The sequence below is a fragment of the Pogoniulus pusillus genome, chromosome 9 (genome assembly GCF_015220805.1).
Source record: "Pogoniulus pusillus isolate bPogPus1 chromosome 9, bPogPus1.pri, whole genome shotgun sequence".
Lineage (NCBI taxonomy): Eukaryota > Metazoa > Chordata > Aves > Piciformes > Lybiidae > Pogoniulus > Pogoniulus pusillus.
Window position 1 is genome coordinate 37922616 of NC_087272.1, and position 24307 is coordinate 37946922.

The 24307-nt window shown below is 50.1% G+C and overlaps 1 protein-coding gene across 9 annotated transcripts in view; it reads right to left on the reverse strand.

Moving 5' to 3' along the window:
* FRYL (FRY like transcription coactivator) overlaps window positions 1–24307 on the reverse strand; it is a 245094-nt gene that overhangs the window by 141503 nt on the left and 79284 nt on the right. For all 9 annotated transcript variants that reach the window (XM_064149248.1, XM_064149243.1, XM_064149246.1 and 6 more), the window contains one exon: window positions 8752–8951. In XM_064149248.1, coding sequence (XP_064005318.1) covers window positions 8752–8871 — 120 coding nt within the window. In that variant the 5' untranslated portion in view covers window positions 8872–8951. The remainder of the gene's footprint in view (window positions 1–8751; window positions 8952–24307) is intronic.

The following is a 24307-nucleotide window of genomic DNA, read 5'->3' on the forward strand; positions in this document are numbered from 1 at the left end:
GTTGGAACTGGATGATCCTTGAGGCTCCTTCCAACCCTGACGATTCCATGATTCTGTGATCATACAGGCAAGAAGAATTTGCCTCCTAGCAAAGTATAACTTGAAATAATGTAGGTACCAATTCACAAGGCAGAACATTTTCACTTGCTAGAATCCAAAGAAAACCACTTAAATTGTCTAGGAAAACACTGCCCTTTATGTACACTTCCAGCATATGTAAACAAAACAATACTTAAATGAGAAGATGATGTGAGGAAAATGCATTTACTATTCTGAAATAGTTCTATTTGCTCATCAGCTGATGTGTTCTTAGCCAATATTCCTCCAGTGTATATTCGTAAGCAAGACATGGGTAAACAAACCCTTCTTTAAACCTTACAAACTCATGTCATACAATTATAGAAGGACTAGAGTCAACCAGGTTGGAAGAGACTTCCAACCTAGCACCCAGCCCTGCCCAACCAACCAGACCATGGCACTAAGTGCCCCAGCCAGCCTTGGCTTCAACACCTCCAGCCACGGCCACTCCCCCACCTCCCTGGGCAGCCCATTCCAATGCCAATCACTCTCTCTGCCAACAACTTCCTCCTAACATCCAGCCTAGACCTCCCCCAGCACAATGTGAGGCTGTGTCCCCTTCTTCTGTTGCTGGCTGCCTGGCAGCAGAGCCCAACCCCACCTGGCTACAGCCTCTCTTCAGGCAGCTCTAGACAGCAATGAGCTCTGCCCTGAGCCTCCTCTGCTGCAGGCTGCACACCCCCAGCTCCCTCAGCCTCTCCTCGTAGGCTTTGTGCTCCAGGCCCCTCACCAGCTTCATTGCTCTTCTCTGGACACCTTCCAGCACCTCAACATGTCTCTTCAATTCAGGAGCCCACAGCTTGACATAGAACTCCAGGGCTGGCCTGAGCAGTGCTGAGCACAGGGGCACAAGAACCTCCCTTGTCCTGCTGCCCACACTGCTCCTGAGCCAGCCCAGGATGCCATTGGCTCTGCTGCCCACCTGGGCACTGCTGCCTCATGTTCAGCTCCTCTCTGCCAGCACCCCCAGCTCCCTCTCTGCCTGGCTGCTCTCAGCCACTCTGGCCCCAGCCTGTAGTGCTGCTTGGGGTTGTTGTGGCCAAAGTGCAGAACCCTGCACTTGGCCTTGTTCAGTCTCATCCCATTGGCCTCTGCCCACCCATCCAGCCTGGCCAGGTCCCTCTGCAGGGCTCTCCTACCCTCCAACAGCTCCACACCTGCTCCTAGCTTGCTGTCACCTGCAAATTCACTGATGCTGGACTCAATCCCTTCGTCCAGATCTTCAATATAGATACTGAACAGGACTGTGCCCAGCACTGATCCCTGGGGCACAGCACCAGTGCCAGCTGCCAGCTGCATGTGGCACCATTCAGCACCACTCTCTGGGCCCAGCCCTCCAGCCAGTTCTTGGCCCATATCATTTTACATGTTAAATCTGTCCCAAATGCTGTTAGGACAAATGCCATTTTTTACAGCAGAGAGCACTTGCAAATCACAGTTCCCTTACAAGCAAAATTCCTCCCTCCCCTCTTGCAGCAAGGCAAGCTCTACTGCAGGTGTATTCATGTTGCATGTGCTGTGCTTTCAGATAAACAGCACAAGTAATTGTAATCTTATCCATAAAGCAGGAGCAGGAGAAATGTTCCACCCTCTATAAACATCACATACTGCTAATTATGCTGAAGAAACAGACCTAGAAAGCTATTTCCTGATAAGTAACTTCCCTGCCAGAAGATGGTAAAACTCAGGTTCCTTAAGTGTCCTTATAACACTTGCCACATTTACACCCCAGCAGCACAAAACCATCACATAGGTGAACAAAACCTGGGTTTATCATAGCCACTGCATGTGTATAAAGTTAGAAACAGATAAAGAGAAGAATGATGACAAAGAGAAGGAAAGGGCTGCACAGGGAGGTGGTGGAGTTGCTGTGCCTGGAGGTGTTCAAAAGCCTGGATGAGGCACTTAGTGCCATGGTCTGGTTGATTGCACAGGGCTGGGTGCTAGGTTGGACTGGATGAGCTTGGAGGTCTCTTCCAACATGGCTGATTCTGTGATTCAATCTGTAAGTCTTTAGATGAACAAGTCAAAATTCACTTGGTAGCAAAATCATCTCAAGACAGTTCTGAAGGTTTAGCTTTTTTCCCTTCCATTCTATACCAAGTGGTCCTTTGGTCCACCAGGTCCAGAGGAGGACCAAAAAGATGATCAGAGGGATGGAGAACCTCACCTATGTGGACTGACTGAGAGAGCTGGGACTGCTCAGACTAGAGAAAATAAAGCTAGGGAGGGACATTTTAGGCTGTCAGGTAGTGATAGGACTGGGGGAAATGGAACCAAGCTAGAAATGGGGAGATTCAGACTGGAGGTTAGGAAGAAGTTGTTCAGCATGAGGGTGATGAGAGCCCTGGAAGGGGTTGCCCAGGGAGGTGGTGGAAGCCTCATCCCTGGAGGTGTTTAAGGCCAGGCTGGCTGAGGCTGTGGGCAGCCTGATGTAGTGTGAGGTGTCCCTGCCCATGGCAGTGGGGTTGGAACTGGCTGATCCTTGTGGTCCCCTTGAAGCCTGACTGATTCTATTCCAAGCTCTGGGAAGACCTTACAGCAGCCTTCCAGGACTTGAAGGAGGCTAACAATATGGCTGGGAAGGGACCTTTTACAAGAGCTTGTAGAGATAGGATGAGAGGGAACAGATTGAAGCTTGAAGAGAGCAGATTTAGACTGGAGCTTAGAAGAAATTCCTTACAGTGAGGGTGGTGAGACACTGGAACAGGCTGCTCAGGGAGACTGTGGATTCCACCCCACTGGAGGTGTTCAAGGCCAGGTTGGACGAGGCCTTAAGCAACCTGAGCTAGTGGAAGGTGTCCCTGCCCATGGTGGTGGGTTGGAACCAGATGATCTTTAAGGTTGCTTCCAGCCTTAACTATACTAAGCATCTATGAAATATTGCTATAACTTTTAAGATGTTTATTGTCAGAGGGAATGAAGACCTTACATGTTCAGAACTCAGCACTAAAGAGCTTCAATGCTAAAAGGTAAATGTCACTGCAGTTACTGTAACTCTGACCAAACAAATGGGACATAAGCAGATAATACTCTTAACCCAGCCACAGGTTTATCAGGGCCTTTTGAGTTATTTGCATGGCTTTAAAAGTTATTTTCTTTCAATGAATTCTTCTAGCTCTGCTTTGTCATGGCCTCAATCATCTCACATGGCTTACAAAAATCTATTCAACAGCATCAAGTAAAGGTCTGGAAACTTACATTGAATGAATAATTGAGGATTGATATTCCTGGCTTCAAGAAGATTAGAGAGGCATAGAAATGAGAGGCTGAGGGAGCTGGGGGTGTGCAGCCTGCAGAAGAGGAGGCTCAGGGCAGAGCTCATTGCTGTCTACAGCTACCTGAAGGGAGGCTGTAGCCAGGTGGGGATTGGTCTCTGCTGCCAGGCAGCCAGCAACAGAAGAAAGGGACAGAGCCTGAAGCTGTGCCAGGGGAAGTCTAGGCTGGATGTTAGGAGGAAGTTCCTGGCAGAGAGAGTGATTGGCATTGGAATGGGCTGCCCAGGGAGGTGGTGGAGTCGCCATGCCTGGAGGTGTTCAAGCAAAGCCTGGCTGCCATGGTCTGGTTGATTGGCCAGGGCTGGGTGCTAGGTTGGTCTGGATGAGCTTGGAGGTCTCTTCCAACCTGCTTCATTCTCTGATTCTATGAAATAACAGGTCTACATTTATCTTGTAGAAGTGAAATGCAAAAAACCCAAACCAACTCTCACCACTACTGAATTAAGCAAAGAGCAGTTAGCATCCACCGTGTGAAGCAGCAATGCCAACAGGTGGCAGGCAGCAGAGCTCAGGATGTAGGCAGAGCTGCATGTGCTGTGCAAACAACTGCACCCCTGCAAAAAGCAACCACCCCTTGGATCCTCTCCAGCACTCACTGGCACTGCTCCCTGGTGGCTGGCACACCCCAGCAGGGTGGCTCAGTGAGCACAGCAAAACCAGTGTGATTGCTTCTGTTCTCCAAGCTGCTAGGGAGGAACCAAACAGGGCACGCTGCTGCCTTGCCTCCTGCAGCCCAAGCACTGGGCAGTGCCTGCCAGAGAGTCAGAGCAGCACATCAGAAACACTGCCTTGAAGAAATGCAATTGCCTGCATCTTACAGACTGTAGGTGAGCTCCTGAAAGCACCTGAGCAAGACTTGCACAATCATGCAGTGTCTCTGAGCAATGTTTAGCACCAACAGGATGGACTAAAATGGCTAATGTTGAGATCAGGCTTAAATAGCCTTGCTAGCTTTGACTGAAACTTCACCATTTAGCAGAGTTAGCAGCTTACCTACTTCACACCTTGCTCACTTAGAGGCACCATGTTAAACTTTTTCTGTTTAAACCATTTATCATCATAGAATCACAGACTGTCAGGGGCTGGAAGGGACCTCACAAGATCATCTGGTCCAGCCCCACTGCCAGGGCAGGATCACCTAGAGCAGGTCACACAGGAACACATCCAAACAGTTCTAGAATGTCTCCAGAGAGGGAGACTCCACAATCTCTCTGGGTAGCCTGTTCCAGTGCTCTGTCACCCTCACAGGGAAAAAAAGACTTTCTCAGGTTCACATGGAACCTCCTGTGCCTCAACTTCCACTCACTGCCCCTTGTCCTGTCCCTGGGCACCATGGAGAAGAGGTTGGCTCCATTCTCTTAGCACTCACCCCTTACATATCTATAAGCATGAATAAGGTCACCTCTTAGTCTCCTCCTCTCCAAGCCCCAGCTCCCTCAAGCTCCCCTCATAAGGAAGATGTTCAACTTCCTTAATCATCTTTGTGGCTCTGTGCTGGACTGTCTCAAGCAGCTCCCTGTCCTTCTTGAACTGGGAGACCCAGAACTGGACACAGTACTCCAAGTGCAGCCTCAGCAGGGCAGAGCAGAGGGGCAGGAGAACCTCCCTCAACCTACTAACCACAGCCCTTCTAATCCACCCCAGAATGGCATTGGCTCTAGTGGCCACCAGAGCACACTGCTGGCTCATGGCCATCCTTCCAGCCAGCAAGACTCCCAAGTCCTTCTCCCCTTCACTGCTCTCCAGGAGGTCTGTCCCCAACCTACACTGATCCATGGGGTTGTTCTTTCCCAGGTGCATGACTCTACACTTGCCCCTGGTGAACTTCATTCAGTTTCTCCCTGCTCAACTCTCAGCCTGTCCAAGTCTCTCTGAATGGCAGCACAACTCTACGGTGTGGCAGCCACTCCACCCAGCATGCAGCCTGACAAAACACAAGCCCACAGAACCACAGCATGTTAGGTGACTGAGTTTATCACTTATTTTTCCCACTCCTGAGTAAATTTCTTACAGTCACAGAAGCACATCATAGAATCAAGCAGGTTGAAAGAGACCTCCAAGCTCAGCCAGCCCAACCTAGCACCCAGCCCTGCCCAACCAACCAGACCATGGCACTAAGTGCCCCAGACAGGCTTGGCTTCAACACCTCCAGGGGTGGTGACTCCATCACCTCCCTGGGCAGCCCATTCCAATGCCAATCACTCTCTCTGACAACAACTTCCTCCTCACATCCAGCTTAGACCTGCCCTGGAACAACTTGAGACTATGTCCCCTCATTCTGTTACAGGGTGCCTGGCAGCAGAGCCCAACCACACCTGGCTACAGCCTCCCTGCAGGTAGTTGTAGACAGCAATTATCAGGTGAAAGGCTCAGGAAAAGGAAGCATTTCTTTACACACACCTACTTAGGTATACATTATATGTGTGGGTACTGGGCAAGCCCACAACATAAACATCATGTGTCTGCTGGCCTACACACAGCCAAAGGAGTCAGGAGCAGTCTGATCCTGCTGTCCCTCAGTTTCAAAGCATTCCCCCTTGGCCTGTTTCTAGACACCCTTAGGAAAAGTCCCTCTTCTGCCTTCCTGCACTGAATGTGTCAGAGGAAGGTAGGCTGTTAGATGAAGCTGTTGGAGAGAATTAGCAGTCAGACCAATTAAAGTTAGGAGCTAGACACATTCTGAGTCCTGAAGATGAACATGCCAGTAGGATAGCAAAAAAAATCATTTAAAAGTAATTAAAAAATCAAGCAGTAAACTCAGCTCAAGACAGCACCCAGGGGTGGGTTTCATTTAGACTTGTGATTTAAAGAGGTAACTAAGTGGTGTCTCTGGCTGTGAGTTTATTTACAGTGCTCAGTAAGTAACAAACTAGTTTCCTTTCAGTGATTTAATTAAGGGTTCTCAGCTTGCAACATTTTAATGCTCAGAGAGTTTCCAGAGTTACAAAAAGAGCTCATCAGCAAATGCTTAAAATAAATGATTGGAGTCAGGAGTGGAAGCACAAGAAGGAAGATCATCCTTTTGGAGAGTAAATTAGATTACACCACTTTTCTTTTGTAACAAACAAATCCATTCTCCTGAGTCTACTGTTGTAATGTGGAGGTTTAAAAGAATCAGGTGCAATTGTGGTTTGAAATGCTCTTTATCAGCTGAGCAGGATCCCTGCTATTGGCAGGCAGCTCTAAGATCCCCGTAGAGTCTTCTCTGCTCCAGGCTGAACAACCCCCCAGCTCCTTCAGCCCGTCCTCAGAGCAGAGGTGTTGCAGCCCTTGCATCATCTTTCTGGCCATTCTCTGGACTCACTCCACCTGCTCTGCAGTTATACAACTTAAAAATTAACTTCTTTGTTTGTTTAACCAGAATTTCCTAACTTAAAAAAAGAAAAGAAGAAGAAATAAATCCACTCACTTCAAGATCTGGATAACCATCAGAATTCTGCCTTTTGCCTAACCTCCTTTATCTGCTGCCTGCTATATTCTTCCCAGTATTTGTGTCACTACTTTGGGACTTGAAAGTCTTATCCAAGTGTTATTTCAAAGAAACATCAACAGGAAAGGCACTCTGCAGTGCTAATGAAGGGACTTTTTCTGTTGTTGCAATTTCCTTTGGTGACTTTAGAGAACTTCTAAATACTAAGAGGTCAGGTTTCCAGTCATGACTACAGGATAGCTGTAACAGAAGTCAATAAAACATAAGCTAAGCAGTAAGTGTGTTTGCAGAAGCCTGTTGGTTCTTGACTGAACCTTTTGGAAAGTCAACAATAAATCATCATAGAGTCATAGAATGGCTCAGGTTGGAACCAGCTGACTGGATAGGGTAAGGTGCTAGGTTGGACTGGATGGTCTTGGAGGTCTCTTCCAACCTGGTTGATTCTATGATTCTGTTTAAAGGAAAGGACCTCAGAGATCATCTTTTCCAACCTCCCAGCCATGAGAAGGGACACCTCTCAACTAGATTTAGCTGCTCAAGACCTCACCCAACATGGCCTTCAACATCCCCAGGCAGGAGGCAGCCACAACCTCCCTGGGCAGTCTATTTCAGAACCTCACCACCCTCATACTGAAGAACACCTTCCTAAGATCCAGTCTCACCCTGATAAAATCTAAACCTACTCTCTCTCAGCTTCAAACCATTCCCTCTCATCCTGTCTCCAGACACCCTCACAAAAAGTCATAGAGTCAGACAGGGTTGGAAGGGACCACCAGGAGCAGCCAGTTCCAACCCCCCTGCCATGCCCAGGGACACCCTACCCTAGAGCAGGCTGCACACAGCCTCAGCCAGCCTGGCCTCAAACACCTCCAGGGACAAGGCATCAACCACCTCCCTGGGCAACCCCTGCCAGCCTCTTACCACTCTCCTGCTCAACAACTTCCTCCTCACCTCCAGCCTCACTCTCCCCACCTCCAGCTTTGCTTCATTCCCCCTACTCCTGCCACTCCCTCACACCCTCAAAAGTCCCTTCCCAGTTTTTCTGTAGCCCCCTTCAGATCCTGGAAGGCCACAAGAAGGTCCCCTGGGAGCCTCCTCTTCTTCACACGCAACAGCCCCGATTCCTTCTGTCTGTGCTCACAGCAGAGCTGCTGCAGCCTCTGAGCATCCTCCTGGCCCTGCTCTGGACACTCTCCAGCATCTCCACAGCCCTCTTGTCCCAGGGGCTCCAGAACTGGATGCAGGACTCCAGGTGGGGTCTCAGCAGAGCACAGCAGAGGGGGAGAATCCCCTCCCTGGCCCTGCTGGCCACACTGCTGCTGCTGCAGCCCAGGCTCTGCTTGGCTTTCTGGGCTGCAAGTGCACACTGCTGGCTCCTGTGGAGCTTCTCCTCCAGCAGCACCCCCAAGTGCCTCTGCTCAGGGCTGCTCTGCAGCCACTCGCTGCCCAGCCTGGAGCTGGCCTTGGCATTGCCTCGACACAGATACAGGACCCTGCACTTGGTCTTGTTGAAGCTCCTGAGCTTGGCTTGTGCCCACCTCTGCAGCCTGCCCAGGTCCCTCTGAATGGATCCCTGCCCTCCAGCCTGGCTGCTGCACCACACAGCTTGGTGTGCTCAGCAAACTTGCTGAGGCTGCACTCAGTGCCTCTGTCCACAGCACCCACAAAGATGTGGAAAGCAGCTCTAAGGTCTCCCTGGAGTCTTCTCTTTTCCAGGCTGCACATCCCCAGCTCCCTCAGCCTCTCCTCATAGCAGAGGTGCTCCCACCCTTGGACCATCTTTGTGACCCTCCTCTGGACTCTCTCCAACAGCTCTGTGTCTTTCTTATGCCGGAGACAGCAGAACTGGAGCCAGTACTGCAGGAGGGGTCTCACACACGTGGCCATGTTTTATTCAGCAATCACACACAGAATACATCAGAAAAAGAGAGACTATGAGAAAAACAAAAAAATCAAAGGACTCACCAAAGGTTCAGCCATTACAACTTCAATTTTCTTTTCAGCTTGAACAGCAAACTCAGCAAAGAGGCTTTTGATGACATACTCGCCAGGTTTGACATCTGGATCAATGGTAATGTTAGACATGATGATGCCTCTCTTTTCCCAGGTGGAAACAACACTTGGAGGAACTCTGCGTTTATTTACTCTGCTGGGTGGTGTGGAGGCTGCAGGAGGGGAAAAAACAGAAAGAAAAGAAAAATAAAGACCTATAGAGCTGAGCTTCTAAACTCAGTGCCTGCCACTTCTTTACTTTCCCACCCATCACACAGATGCATTCATCACCCAGCAAATTCTGTACATCAGGAGGAGGAAATAACATTCAACAAGGTTGTACTTCCCAGCAGGTGGTTAATTCCACTGCAAGTTGCATAAAGGTTGACAATGGAACTCATTTGTGTCATTGATAATATACAAAACTGCCTCAGGCTGTGTGCACCATCTCCTTCTGAATACAACTGCATGACAGATGTGATAAAACTGCAGTGCTTAATGCAAGCTACCTTCAGCTCCACTGAAAACCACAGACTGCCACCTTGGAAGGGACCCCAAGGATCACAGGCTCACAGGATGATAGGGGTTGGAAAGGACCCAAGGAGATCATTGAGTCCAACCCCCCTGCCAGAGCAGGACCATACAATCTAGCACAGATCACACAGGAACACATCCAGACAGGCCTTGAAAGTCCCCAGAGAAGGAGACTCCACAGCCTCTCTGGGCAGCCTGTGCCAGTGCTCTGGGACCCTTCCAGTCAAGAAGTTGCCCCTTGTGTTGAGGTGGATCCTCTTTTGCTGCAACTTAACACCCACTGCTCCTTGTCCTATGACAGGGGGCAAGTGAGAAGAGCCTGTCCCCCCCTATCATCTGGTCTAACCCTTCTTGTTGACAGCACCACCCCATTCTGAGTACAACTGCATGATGGATGTGATAGAACTGTAGTGCTTAATGCAAGCTACCTTCAGCTCCACTGAAAACCACAGAATGCCACCTTGGAAGGGACCCCAAGGATCATCTGATCCAACCCTTCTTCTTGACAGCATAGCTGAAATGAGCTGGCCCAGCAGCCTGTCAAACTGAGCTTGAAACTGCCCAAGGTGAGGGAATCCTCAGCTTATCATGGGAGATGAGTCCAATCTCTACCTCTTCTCATGGTGAAAAGTTATCTTCTGGATTCCAGTGGCAATCTCCCCAGCAGTAACTCATCCCCAACTCCCTGGGCTGCCCAGAGAGGTGGTGGAGGCACCACCCCTGGAGGTGTTCAAGAGAAGACTGGATGAGTCACTTGGTGCCATAGTCTAGTTGACTGGATGGGGCTGGGTGCTAGGTTGGACTGGATGATCTTGGAGGTCTCTTCCAACCTGGTTGATTCTATGATTGTATGATTCCCCTTCTCTTTCCCAGGGCACTCCATGTAAAAAGGTAGCCTCCATCCTCCTGGTAGTCACCCTTTACATACTGGTCCATGGCAATAAGGTCTCCCCCAAGCCTTCTCTTCTCAGGCAGAACACACCCAGCTCTCTCAGTCCTTCCTCACATGGTTCAACGCCAAGGGCAATCTCTCTGTACTGTGAGAAGCATCTACATGATTTCTACAAGTTGCCCATGAAATTTCTTCTTGCTGCCCAAATATCTTCAAGAGAAATCCACTCTTGGCTCTTCTTGGCACTTCCTGACAGCAAGCTGATTTTCCTAACGTGAACACAAATCCATTCTAGACAGCTCAGGATGCTTTTCTCCACTCTCTAGTCAAAATTCTGAAAGCCTTGTGCCTTTTCAGTCAGATTGATTTATTGATCCATATCAATAACTCTGGGTATTATTAGTCTCCTTCAGGATTATTCTTTCACCTTTAGAGATATTTATCCACCTTTATTTTTCTCTCCAGACACTCAAAATCATGTCTTCATTATCACAGTTGCCACCCAAAGGCAGAACTCACCCCTGCAGGAGTTTCACTCACACATGACAATTAAATAATTACTACTCTTGCACACTATAAATCAAAAGAACTAATCATATCTCAGCACTGCTCAGGCCACCCCTGGAGTGCTGTGTCCAGTTCTGGGCCCCTCAATTCAAGAGAGATGTTGAGGTGCTGGAAGGTGTGGAGAGAAGGGCAGCAAGGCTGGGGAGGGGCCTGGAGCAGAGCCCTGTGAGGAGAGGCTGAGGGAGCTGGGGGTGTGCAGCCTGCAGCAGAGGAGGCTCAGGGCAGAGCTCATTGCTGTCTGCAGCTGCCTGCAGGGAGGCTGTAGCCAGGTGGGGTTGGGCTCTGCTGCCAGGCAGCCAACAACAGAAGAAGGGGACAGAGTCTGAAGCTGTGCTAGGGGTGGTCCAGGCTGGATGTTGTTAGGAAGTTGTTGTCAGAGAGAGTGATTGGCATTGGAATGGGCTGCCCAGAGAGGTGGTGGAGTGGCTGTCCCTGGAGGTGTTGAAGCCAAGCCTGGCACAGCTGAAGTGTGAGGAGATGCACTTGGCCAGTTTGGATGAACCTGCAAAATGTCAGTGTGTTTTCAAGTTGTAGATGTGCAATTCCTGTTAGCTAAATATTAGCTACAACTTCTCACACAAACTTCTTTCCCCCTGTGCAACTCATTCATGAAAATACTGGTTGCCATGGAGACCAAACCTTTGGTATCTTCCCAAGATTAGCATCTCAGCCATTCATAATTTCTTCTGTTAGGTCAGAAAGTTACATTTTATACTGGGTCCAGTTTTGGTGTCCCCAGCGTTAAAAGGACACAGAGCAGCTGGGAGTGAGCCCAGAGGAGGGTCATAAAGGTGATTGAACAGCTGCAACACCTCTGCTCTGAGGACAGGCTGAGGGAGCTGGGGATGTGCAGCCTGGAGAAGACTCCAGGGGGACCTTAGAGCTGCCTTCCAGTAGCTGAAGGGATCCTCCAGGAAGGCTGCAGAGGGACTTTTCCTAAGGGTTTCTAGAAACAGGAGAAGGGGGAATGGTTTGAAGCTGAGGGAGAGTAGGTGCAGACTGGATCTTAGGAAGAAGTTCTTCATAGAAGGGTGGTCAAACTCTGGAATGGGCTGCCCAGGTTGTGGCTGCCTCCTGCCTGGGGGTGTCAAAGGCCAGGATGGATGAGACCTTGAGCAGCTGATTCGAGTTGAGAAGTGTCTCTGCCCATGGCAAGGAATCATAGAATCAGGCAGGTTGGAAGAGACCTCCAAGCTCACCCAGTCCAACCTAGCACCCAGCCCTAGCCAGTCAACCAGACCATGGCACTAAGTGCCTCAGCCAGGCTTTGCTTGAACACCTCCAGGGGAGGTTGGAGCAGATGATCTCTGAAGTCCCTTCCAACCAGAGCCATTCTGTGATCTTACATAACACAGACCTCCTCAACTTCCATTTAAAGCAATCATTTACCAAACCCATCAGTGAAGTGAGCAATTCTGCAAGCCTCAAAACAAAACCACCACAACTACCTTAGCCTCTAATGAAAAGGGTAAGGAAGGTTTCTGAGCACTACACTGTCAGCTGCTGTGTATTTTGTACAGACCTGCTCTGTAGTTAGAGCTAGGCATATTTTTTCCTGTGCATAAACCCTAGCATGCAGGCTGGGAGCCTGGAAGGACATGCCAAGGTCACAGTTCCCAGCAGCCAGGCACGATTCCAGAATGGCATACACGCACACCACAGCCCATGCAGCACTGCTCAACATCCTCTAACGCTTGGATCTTGTTAGCAGAGGTCCTAAAAGAGACAGAGGAGCAGGTGCAGGCAAAGGGAGATCAAAGACAGTGCCATGTTCTAGATCATTATGGTGGTAGTTCACTAGATCCATGGACACAAAGGCATGGAGAGTGCATGCTGCAAACAAATGATGACAACCCCAAACACTTAATTTTAATGCCAAACTCCTACTTATTCCATCACCTGATGATTGGTTTGTCCCTGAGTATGAAAGCACAAATGTGTCAGGGGCTTCATAAAACACTGAAAGCCTTTAGAGTGTCTGCATTCCCCAGCATCCATGCTTCTGTCATTCTCAAGCCTGGATGATTCCAAAGGCAGCCCAGGAACTTAGAGAGATCACAGAATCACAGAACCAAGCAGGTTGGAAGAGAGCTCCAAGCTCAGCCAGTCCAACCTCACACCCAGCCCTGCCCAACCAACCAGACCATGGCACTAAGTGCCCCAGCCAGGCTTGGCTGCAACACCTCCAGCCACAGCCACTCCACCACCTCCCTGGGCAGCCCATTCCAATGCCAATCACTCTCTCTGACAACAACTTCCTCCTCACATCCAGCCTAGACCTGTCCTGGCACAGCTTCAGGCTGTGTCCCCTTCTTCTGTTGCTGGCTGCCTGGCAGCAGAGCCCAACCCCACCTGGCTACAGCCTCCCTGCAGGTAGCTGCAGGCAGCAATGAGCTCTGCCCTGAGCCTCCTCTGCTGCAGGCTGCACACCCCCAGCTCCCTCAGCCTCTCCTCACAGGGCTCTGCTCCAGGCCCCTCCCCAGCCTTGCTGCCCTTCTCTCCACACCTGCCAGCACCTCAGCAGCTCTCTGCAATTCAGGAGACCACAACTGGACACAGCACTCCAGGGGTGGCCTGAGCAGTGCTGAGCACAGGGGCACAAGAACCTCCCTTGTCCTGCTGCCCACACTGCTCCTGAGCCAGCCCAGGATGCCATTGGCTCTGCTGCCCACCTGGGCACTGCTGCCTCCTCTTCAGCTCCTCTCTAACAGCACCCCCAGCTCCCTCTCTGCCTGGCTGCTCTCAGCCACTCTGGCCCCAGCCTGTAGTGCTGCTTGGGGTTGTTGTGGCCAAAGTGCAGAACCCTGCACTTGGCCTTGCTCAGTCTCATCCCATTGGCCTCTGCCCACCCATCCAGCCTGGCCAGGTCCCTCTGCAGGGCTCTCCAACAGATCCACGGCTGCTCCTAGCTTGCAGTCATGACCACCAGCACCAAGAGGAAAGTCAACACAGGGGCAGCCTTCCCTCTGCCAGCAGCAAAGCAGGTTGTCCTAACAGCTGCACTAAGCTCTGCGCTCACATACACAAACTCCCCAAAAAGCAGGGGGGAAAATGTCCAACTGAGGCAGTTCTCAGTGCTGCCATGAGAGGATTACCAGCACCTCACTTTTGCTGAAATGCCAGCTCACTCAAAAGGCAGAATAAAGGACGAGGATTTACTTGCCTCTGTGAACTTGCTGAGGATTCCAATTCATGGCAGCATTAAAGGCTCAAAGTAACAACTCTTGCCGTGCAGATGACAATGGTTCTGCTTTTATCTGCCATGTACAACTTAGTAAGGTGGTTAAACACACAGAGAAAGGGGGGGAAAAAGGCAGGGAAAGGTGGGGGAATGGAAGGAGCTTGACTGTGTTTAATAAGAAGATATATACAGGCAAGCCAAAATCTATTAACAGATTTCTTAACTAGGTCAAACAACATTATTATCTAGTATAATTATGTTCAGTGGGATTCATTTACTCATGAACTTGCAATCAGGAACTCTGTGGGAAGGGTCTACATGGACTTTTAAATAGCATGCTTGATGGGAAAGGGGAAAAAAAAAGAAAGAGCTCATTACAGGACAGGATTAAATAGTTTCGCCTCTGCTATTCTTTGCCATCAAAGCAGAAACCAGCTCTGCTCTCAGCTGCCAGAGAAATTTCAAGTTTCAAATGCTGGTTGGAAGCTTCAAAAGGATGGACCATTCCCACAGAATCTTCAGTCAAAGTGTGGAACCAGAAATCACACAGCTAGCAAGGGTTTCAAAACAGAGGTTCATAAAGTGCTGGAGAAGGCTGCACATTCTTCACTGGAAACAATAGCCTGTTTGTTTGCTCCCAGGCAAGCTGGCCCTATGTGGGGAATCTGGGAGCAAGTGCCATAGGAAATCTCTGTTAAACAGCATTGTTTGGTTGCTAAGGACACACCAAATTGTTTGCATAGTTCCAAGGAACAGTAAAACAATACAAGGGGATAATTAGACAGAGAACATGCTCCTAGGTCAAAAGGCAACACACCCTGATGTAGGCTAACTGAGAAACAAAGTTGGATCGTGTTGAACAAGTGTTCAGAGCTAGGAAAGGTTACTTAACACCCAGACTGGCATTAAAGGATGCTGATTTTGTCGTCCTGCTTCTCTCTGTGCAGCACAAAAGCATCAAACACTCAAGGATGTGAGCAGAGATAACCCAGGACTCAAACACACAAAGCAGGTACCAGGCTCAGGGGGGACCTCATTGCTGTCTACAACTACCTGCAGGGAGGCTGTAGCCAGGTGGGGTTGGGCTCTGCTGCCAGGCAGCCAGCAACAGAAGAAGGGGACACAGCCTGAAGCTGTGCCAGGGCAGGTCTAGGCTGGATGTGAGGAGGAAGTTCCTGGCAGAGAGAGTGATTGGCATTGGAATGGGCTGCCCAGGGAGGTGGTGGAGTGGCCGTGCCTGGAGGTGTTGAAGCCAAGCCTGGCTGGGGCACTTAGTGCCATGGTCTGGTTGGTTGGGCAGGGCTGGGTGCTAGGTTGGGCTGGCTGAGCTTGGAGCTCTCTTCCAACCTGGCTGATTCTATGATGATTCTATGGTCTAGATGACTGGACAGGGCTGGCTGCTAAGTTGGACTGGATGAGCTTGGAGGTCTCTTCCAACCTGCTTGGTTCTATGATTGTATAAATGCACCCTACCCTGTGACAGAGCAGAGTGCATTTTACCTCATAATTAACACAAAATGACAATTTTTAGCTTTCATACACTTTTTTGGGGGGCACTCTTTTACACTTGGCCAAGTGCTGACAACTCCTATGTGTGTTAAATCTAAGTGTTTCAGGTCTTCTCCTTTAACTGAAATTCACCTGCAGCTGCTACTGTTGCTCTGGAAAACTTCTATTAGGTATTTTCCCCTCTCCTGAGATACCTGAAAATGAATCTAAAGTTGTTTAATGCTTTTTAAAAGGAGGTTTGCAAACTATAAAATAAAGACACTCAACACACTTTTCAGAGGGCCTCCACAGCTCACATCAAGCAGATCATGACTGCTATTTTTAAGTTCAGTGTCGAGGGAGTAAATCCTTTCACACAGTTCCCATTCAATAATGAAGTTTTTCTCTGCAGTCACATCTAACATCACAGGTATCTTAGCTCTCCTGTGATGGCAGCTGCATGGCTGACAACACAAAGGTTGGAAATATTATCTGGGTGGTGATTTAAATGGATTTTAATTCAGCACCTTGCCTTCTGTTCTAATCAACACTGAGAACTTTTCAGCCTACCTGAGGGCAGCCAGATCAATACCAGACGGAAACCTACCTGCAGCAGCTGTCAGAGTGCTTCATAGCAGCAAATCTTCAGTTGTTTTACCAAAGAAATCATTATCTTTTCCTAATAAGGATGTCCATGCTCAAAATAGGTGGCAGCCTATCCAGTATCATCCCAACAAATCATGAATAGAACCAAAAAGTTAAACCTAGCTTTTCTATGTCACAGACCAGCAGTCAATTTCTGCTTCTAATTCCTACAGACCATCAGGTTTCTATGGCTTCAAAGCCTCCATACTCCTATCACTGACAAAAACTTCATCACTTTGAATGAGAGAAAGGGTGGAAGACCACACAACCCAAGAATCAGGTTGGAAGGGACCTCAGAGATCATCTCCTTCAACCTCCCTGCGATGGGCCTCTCAACTAGACTCAGCTGCCTCCAACACCTCCAGGCAGGAGGCAGCCACAGCCTCCCTAGCCAGCCTATTCCAGAGTCTCCTTCCTAAGATCCCTTAACCCTTCTCATGCTCATGCCACTCTCCTTTGTCCTGTCTACAGACACCCTAATGAGAAGTCCCTCTGCAGCCTTCCTGCAGGATCCCTTCAGCTACTGGAAGGCAGTTCTAACGTCCCCCTGAAGTCTTCTGTTCTCCAGGCTGAACATTCCCAGCCCTCTCATCCTATCCTCATAGCAGAGGTGTTCCAGCCCTTGGGTCATCTTTGTGCACCTCCTCTGCACTCACTCCAACATCTCTGTGACTTTCTTCCAACACCCTTCTCATGGTATCGTTAGGAAGACATCAAAGTTGAAAATCCACTGCTCTAAGAACAGATGCACATTCCAAATCTCAGTCTCCAGTCCAAAGGCCAATAAAGGAAAGAGCCATCCTTCACTTCAGCCTCTTGGATTTGCCTTTCAGTGCTGCAATGAGAGGATGCAGCTGCAGCTCATTTATCCAGTGGCTTTACCAGGGCTGCTGAAGCAAGTGACAGCACAGCAGACCAGCCTGGTCTGCTTCCAACCTACATATCAGTAATGCATGGAGCCTGTCCAGGGAACGTGTCCAGAGAAGGGCCATGAGGATGCTCAGAGGGCTGGAGCACCTTTCCTATGAGGAGAGACTGAGAGAGTTGGGGCTGTTCAGTCTGGAGAGGAGAAGGCTCCCAGGTGCCCTTATTGTGACCTTTCAGTATCTTAAGGGGGTTATAAGAAAGCTGGGGAGACTTTTTAGGCTGCAAGATAGTGATACGAGTGGGGGGAATGGAACCAAGCTAGAAATGGGGAGATTCAGACTGGAGGTTAGGAAGAAGTTGTTCAGCAGGAGAGTGGTGAGAGCCTGGAAGAGGTTGCTCAGGGAGGTCGTGGAAGTCTCATCCCTGAAGGTGTTTAAGGCCAGGCTGGATGAGGCTGTGGGCAGCCAGATCTGGTGTGAGGTGTCCCTGCCCATGGCAGTGGGGTTGGAACTGGCTGATCCTTGTGGCCACTTCCAACCCTGACTGCTTCTATGGCTTGGATTCCAGACTGCCTCACTAGCAATGGCTGTACTGAACCCCAGCTGAATCTCACTCACAGCCTGCATGCACAGCTCTGGCTGGGTCCTTGCCTCACCAGCATCACTCAGATGCTGGAGTCAGCAGCCTCTGCAGGGATGGTACAGACTGCTGCACTGAACTGCACTGATCCACATTTCTCCATTTATTTCACTATCACTCACTTACCAGCAAAATGTTGTTCATTTTAAACTGGTGCTAGCAGACAGAAAGAGATGATACTGCAAACTTGCAAAATATCCTTAGGTATTGCTCTCAACCACTTCCACTTCTATCTAACTGCTATTCCCAGTTTTCCAAAGAGGTATATACTATTCTCACCAGTGTGCTTGGAAGGATTGTGATGATGACTTTCTGCTAGATGCCATTTTTGGAGGCATTTTTCAGCTACCTCATATAAAATATTATTCATGATACTGGCATGAAAACCTGAATGTGAAAGGAGAGGCACAGCAGCCTCCTGACTGCACAGTCAGGGCACTTTACAAGATAGCACAAAAAGTGTGAATGAAATCCACAGTGGAATTGCATATCTATGAAAGGCCACTGGGCACACAGATCTCTATGGAGTGCATGACCTGTATTCATAGACTGGCTCAGGTTGAAAGGGAACTCAAGAGATCATAGAATCAAGCAGGGTGGAATAGAGCTCCAAGCTCAGCCAGCCCAACCTAGCACCCAGCCCTGCCCAACCAACCAGACCATGGCACTAAGTGCCCCAGCCAGGCTTGGCTGCAACACCTCCAGCCACAGCCACTCCACCACCTCCCTGGGCAGCCCATTCCAATGCCAATCACTCTCTCTGCCAGGAACTTCCTCCTCACATCCAGCCTAGACCTGCCCTGGCTCAGCTTGAGGCTGTGTCCCCTTGTTCTATTGCTGGTTGCCTGGTAGAAGAGACCAACCCCACCTGGCTACAACCTCCCTTCAGGTAGCTGTAGACAGCAATGAGGTCTGCCCTGGGAGGTGGTGGAGTGGCCATGGCTGGAGGTGTTGCAGCCAAGCCTGGCTGGGGCACTTAGTGCCATGGTCTGGTTGGTTGGGCAGGGCTGGGTGCTAGGTTGGGCTGGCTGAGCTTGGAGCTCTCTTCCAACCTGCTGGATTCTCTGACTCTATACCAGCCAGGCGTAAATGGGCAATGCTGTCTGAAATTGCTCAAGCAGAGGCAAAAATCAATCTCACTGTGCAAGTCACTTTAGAGAGCCTTCTATGGTAGGCCTTGCAAGTAGGTTATAATAAGACAGGGGCAAAAACAATAAAAAGAAATGCAAAAATAATTGTGATAGCACAAGAAGCCCAAAGCCCAAAGCATGCAGACTGGAAAACAATGTGATTAAGCACAGAAACTGGAGGAGGAAGAGGAAATCAGATTCAACTCAACTGTCTCAAGTCCTGTCCAGTCGTTCCTGATTATGGCATGACACCAGGAAATCCTGACCATTAAACTGTCAGAGCCCTGACAAAAATGTACTCTATGAGATTTCTTTTCTAGAACAACTGGCAGCACAGAAAAACCTGTGCAGAGAAGCCATGTCCATTAAAAAACACTCTTTGGAATTCCATAGGAAGCTTCACTTGGACAGAAAATAAATTCAATAGCACACTTCCAAACTGCTAATGTGCTAAACATGTTTTGCTTCACTGTCAGGAAGCAGAAGGTCACCTTAGAAGAATGTAAAAGGGAGGTTTAGTTCATCTGTCCATAATCTAGAACACCATCCCATCACATATGGAGACTGGAGGTGAGGAGGAAGTTGTTGAGCAGGAGAGTGGTGAGAGGCTGGCAGAGGGTGCCCAGGGAGGTGGTTGCGGCCCCATGGCTGGAGGTGTTTGAGGCCAGGCTGGCTGAGGCTGTGTGCAGCCTGCTCTAGGGTAGGGTGTCCCTGGGCATGGCAGGGGGGTTGGAACTGGCTGCTCCTTGTGGTCCCTTCCAGCCCTGACTGATTCTATGATTCTAACTAGTGAAGGTCTACCTCCAGCATGAAGGTCAACTGGAGGGGCTAGCTGTATCACTTAACTGATGCAGAAAAAAAGCTGGTGAAAGGCCTGGAACACAAACCCTATGAGGAGAGGCTGAGGCAGCTGGGGGTGTGCAGCCTGCAGCAGAGGAGGCTCAGGGCAGACCTCATTGCTCTCATTGCTGTCTACAACAACCTGAAGGGAGGCTGTAGCCAGGTGGGGGTTGATGTCTTCTGCCAGGCATCCAGCAATAGAACAAGGGGACAGAGTCTCAAGCTGTGTCAGGGGAACTCTAGGCTGGATGTTAGGAGGAAGTTGTTGTCCTCCAAGCTCAGCCAGCCCAGCCTAGCACCCAGCCCTGGCCAGTCAACCAGACCATGGCACTAAGTGCCCCAGCCAGGCTTGGCAAGAACACCTCCAGCCACAGCCACTCCACCACCTCCCTGGGCAGCCCATTCCAATGCCAATCACTCTCTCTGCCAGGAACTTCCTCCTCACATCCAGCCTAGACCTCCCCTGGCACAGCTTGAGCCTGGGTCCCCTTCTTCTGTTGCTGCTTGCCTGGCAGAAGAGATGAACCCCACCTGGCTACAGCCTCCCTTCAAGTACTTGTAGACAGCAATGAGCTCTGCCCTGAGCCTCCTCTGCTGCAGGCTGCACACCCCCAGCTCCCTCAGCCTGTCCTCACAGGGCTGTGCTGCAGGCTCGTGTAGGAGCTCAGCTCAGCTGTCTAGTCACCTGGCATCAATTCCAATGATTCATGCCATCACTTTTATCTCAAAACACAAACAACTACAGCCTGCTCTGATGATAGGAAAGCTCAAAATGCTGACACCATCCCACAGCTCACTGCTGGACTCCCAGCCTGGCTGCAGCATTGACCCTAACCCCATCAATAATGACCCCAACCTACAGTATCCATTTGAGCCTTGCAGGTATCCTATCACCTGGATCAGTGTTTAGCAGCATGCCATTAACAGCCCCTTGGTTTGTTTGCTTCTTTTGAAGTTTTCATATAAGCAAATTCAAGCTTGCTCAGGGCAGTTTGGTTTGTCTCCATTCCCTCTCCTGGCTGATGAGAGAGGTGGTTAGGAGAGCCATAGAATGATTGATGTTCAGCTCAAGTGACAGGTAAGCCTGTGGGTAAACTTGCATGCAAACTTTCTCTGCTTGGAAAGGAATGTGTGCCCTGCTCACCCATGGGGGTGGCAGGAGAGGGGGCAGAGAACAGAACATTCATTGCTAACAGAACTCCACTTCTTCCTTTCTGGGTTATCAGATTAAAGGCTGCACCAGGCTGGAAATGCACTGATGCTCTGACTCCTGTGTCAACTGTGAGCTCACAAGGCAATAAAATGGTATCAGTGCTTGGCTAAGTGGTGGTAAGAGCATAAGGAAGGTAAAGGCTGAAATGGGAAGATAATTGTGGCAAGTCTGGGGACTAACAGAGTAGTAAGAGGATGAAAAAGAGAATTATATTTGATAGTACTTGTTCCAGATGTCCATACACTCTTCTAGCAAGTTAAGGAAGGACACACATCTAGAGAGATCAGAATCACAGAAACAGTCAGGGTTGGAAGGGACCACAAGGATCGTCTGGTTGCAAATCCCCTGCCCCACCTCACACTAGATCAGGCTGCCCACAGACTCATCCAGTCTGGTCTTAAACACCTCCAGGGATGAGGCTTCCACCACCTCCCTGGGCAACCCATTCCAGGCTCTCACCACTCTCATGGTCAACAACTTCCTCCTAACATCCAGTCTGAATCTGCCCATTTCTAGCTTGGTTCCATTCCTCCCAGTCCTATCACGCCCTGACAGCCTAAAAAGTCCCTCCCCAGCTTTCTTGTAGGCCTCCTTACGATACTGAAAGGCCACAAGGTCACCTGGAAGCCTTCTGCTCTCCAACTCCCAACTCTTTCAGTCTGTCCTCATAATAGAGGTGCTCCAGCCCTCTGATCATCCTCATGGCCCTTCTCTGGACACCTTCCTGCACACTTATGGCCCTTTTGTAACAGTGGCTCCAGCACTGGATGCAGTCCTCCAGGTAGGGTCTCACCAGTGAAGAGCAAAGAGGAAGGATCACTTCCCTTGCCCTGCTACCCACACTGCTCTTGCTGCAGCCCAGGATCTGCTTGTCTCTCTGGGCTGCAAGATGACAACAGTGAACTCACTCTCAACAATTCCAAGACTCTGTTTTTATGGTATGATAATTACATGAAGAGAATGAAAAGCATGAACCAAACCTTTAAGAATTACTACTTTAAAAACTCCAACTAAGACAAGGACACAGCAAAGGAACACACTGATACATGGACACAGCACTTCAGGGGTGGCCTGAGCAGTGCTGAGCACAGGGGCACAAAACCCTCCCTTGTCCTGCTGCCCACACTGCTCCTGAGCCAGCCCAGGATGCCATTGGCTCTCTTGGCCACCTGGGCACACTGCTGGCTCCTCTTCAGCCTACTATCTATCAGTACCCCCAGGTCCCTTTCCTCCTGGCTGCTCTCAGCCACTCAGTCCCCAGCCTGTAGTGCTGCTTGGGGTTGTTGTGGCCAAAGTGCAGAACCCTGCACTTAGCATTGCTCAGTCTCATCCCATTGGCCTCTGCCCACCCATCCAGCCTGGCCAGGTCCCTCTGCAGGGCTCTCCTACCCTCCACAACAGCTTCTACACCTGCTGTTTGGGACCTAAAACTGACATCACTAGGGTCAGCTTTTGCACTCTACCCAAGGTACTTTGTATAAACCCTCACAAGCTGCCTGCTTATTCTTTTCTTGTGAGCAGAGGACAACTGCAGCTCCCTGCAGAAAGGGGAAAAGACTTTTCCTCATTATGCTGATTATCCTCAATTATCCTCATTAATGTCAAACTGAGACCTTCCCTGAATAAATGCAAAAAAATATAATTAATGAATAATGTCAGCTTTGCTGTAAAAAGCTATTTTGGAAAAGGACTCTGCAGCAGCATTTAGAAAGTAACCAAGAACTTCAAATTCTGTATCATGAACATTAAACATAAAAATCAAGAAGACAGTATAAAAAAAAAAAATCTATAAAGAAGCCACAGGAATTTCTTTCAATATGCTCCATATAAACATCTAAATATTTCAGATGAAAAATATTCCTACAAGTTAAAGCTCAAAAACATTGCATTAGCCTGGACTTGAGGCCATTTACAGACCATCTTCTGGGCCACTCAATTCAAGACAGATGTTGAGGTGCTGGAAGGTGTGGAGAGAAGGGCAGCAAAGCTGGGGAGGGGCCTGGAGCAGAGCCCTGTGAGGAGAGGCTGAGGGAGCTGGGGGTGTGCAGCCTGCAGCAGAGGAGGCTCAGGGCAGAGCTGATTGCTGTCTGCAACTACCTGAAGGGAGGCTGTAGCCAGGTGGGGTTGGGCTCTGCTGCCAGACAACCAGCAATAGAACAAGGGGACAGCGTCTGAAGCTGTGCCAGGGCAGGTCTAGGCTGGATGTGAGGAGGAAGTTGTTGTCAGAGAGAGTGATTGGCATTGGAATGGGCTGCCCAGGGAGGTGGTGGAGTGGCCGTGGCTGGAGGTGTTGCAGCCAAGCCTGGCTGGGGCACTTAGTGCCATGGTCTGGTTGGTTGGGCAGGGCTGGGTGCTAGGTTGGGCTGGCTGAGCTTGGAGGTCTCTTCCAACCTGCTGGATTCTATGAATTGTCTGGTGAAATAGTCAGAAAGGCTGCAGTAGTATGGTTAGGCAATTGAAGTGCTAAGATTGTAGAATCATAGAATCAGTCAGGGTTGGAAGGGACCACAAGGAGCAGCCAGTCCCAACCCCCTGCCATGCCCAGGGACACCCTACCCTAGAGCAGGCTGCACACAGCCTCAGCCAGCCTGGCCTCAAACACCTCCAGCCATGGGGCCTCAACCACCTCCCTGGGCAACCCCTGCCAGCCTCTCACCACTCTCCTGCTCAACAACTTCCTCCTCACCTCCAGCCTCACTCTCCCCACCTCCACCTTTGCTCCATTCCCCCCACTCCTGCCACTCCCTCACACCCTCAAAAGTCCCCCCCCAGCTTTTTAGGAGGCTCACTTCTAATACTGAAAGGCCACAAGGAGGTATCCTGGGAGCCTCCTCTGCTCCAGCCTGCACAGCCCCAACTCTTTCAGGCTGTGCTCACAGCAGAGCTGCTGCAGCCTCTCAGCGTCCTCCTGGCCCTGCTCTGGACACTCTCCAGCATCTCCACAGCCCTCTTGTCCCAGGGGCTCCAGAGCTGGATGCAGGACTCCAGGTGGGGTCTCAGCAGAGCACAGCAGAGGGGGAGAATCCCCTCCCTGGCCCTGCTGCCCACACTGCTGCTGCTGCAGCCCAGGCTCTGCTTGGCTTTCTGGGCTGCAAGTGCACACTGCTGGCTCCTGTGGAGCTTCTCCTCCAGCAACACCCCCAGATCCCTCTCCTTAGTGCTGCTTTCCAGCCACTCACTGCCCAGCCTGGAGTTGTGCTTGGCATTGCCCTGACCCAGCTGCAGGACCTTGCCCTTGGTCTTGTTGAAGCTCCTGAGCTTGGCTTGTGCCCACCTCTGCAGCCTGTCCAGGTGCCTCTGGATGGATCCTGCCCTCCAGCCTGGCTGCTGCACCACACAGCTTGGTGTGGGCAGCAAACTTGCTGAGGCTGCACTCAGTGCCTCTGTCCATGGCACCCACAAAGCTGTTGAACAAGACTGGTGCCAGGACTGACCCCTGAGGGACTCAATTTGTCCCTGGCCTGCACTTGGCCATGGAGCCATTGGCAGCCACTCTTTGGGTGCAGCCACCAAGCCAGTTCTGTATCCATCCA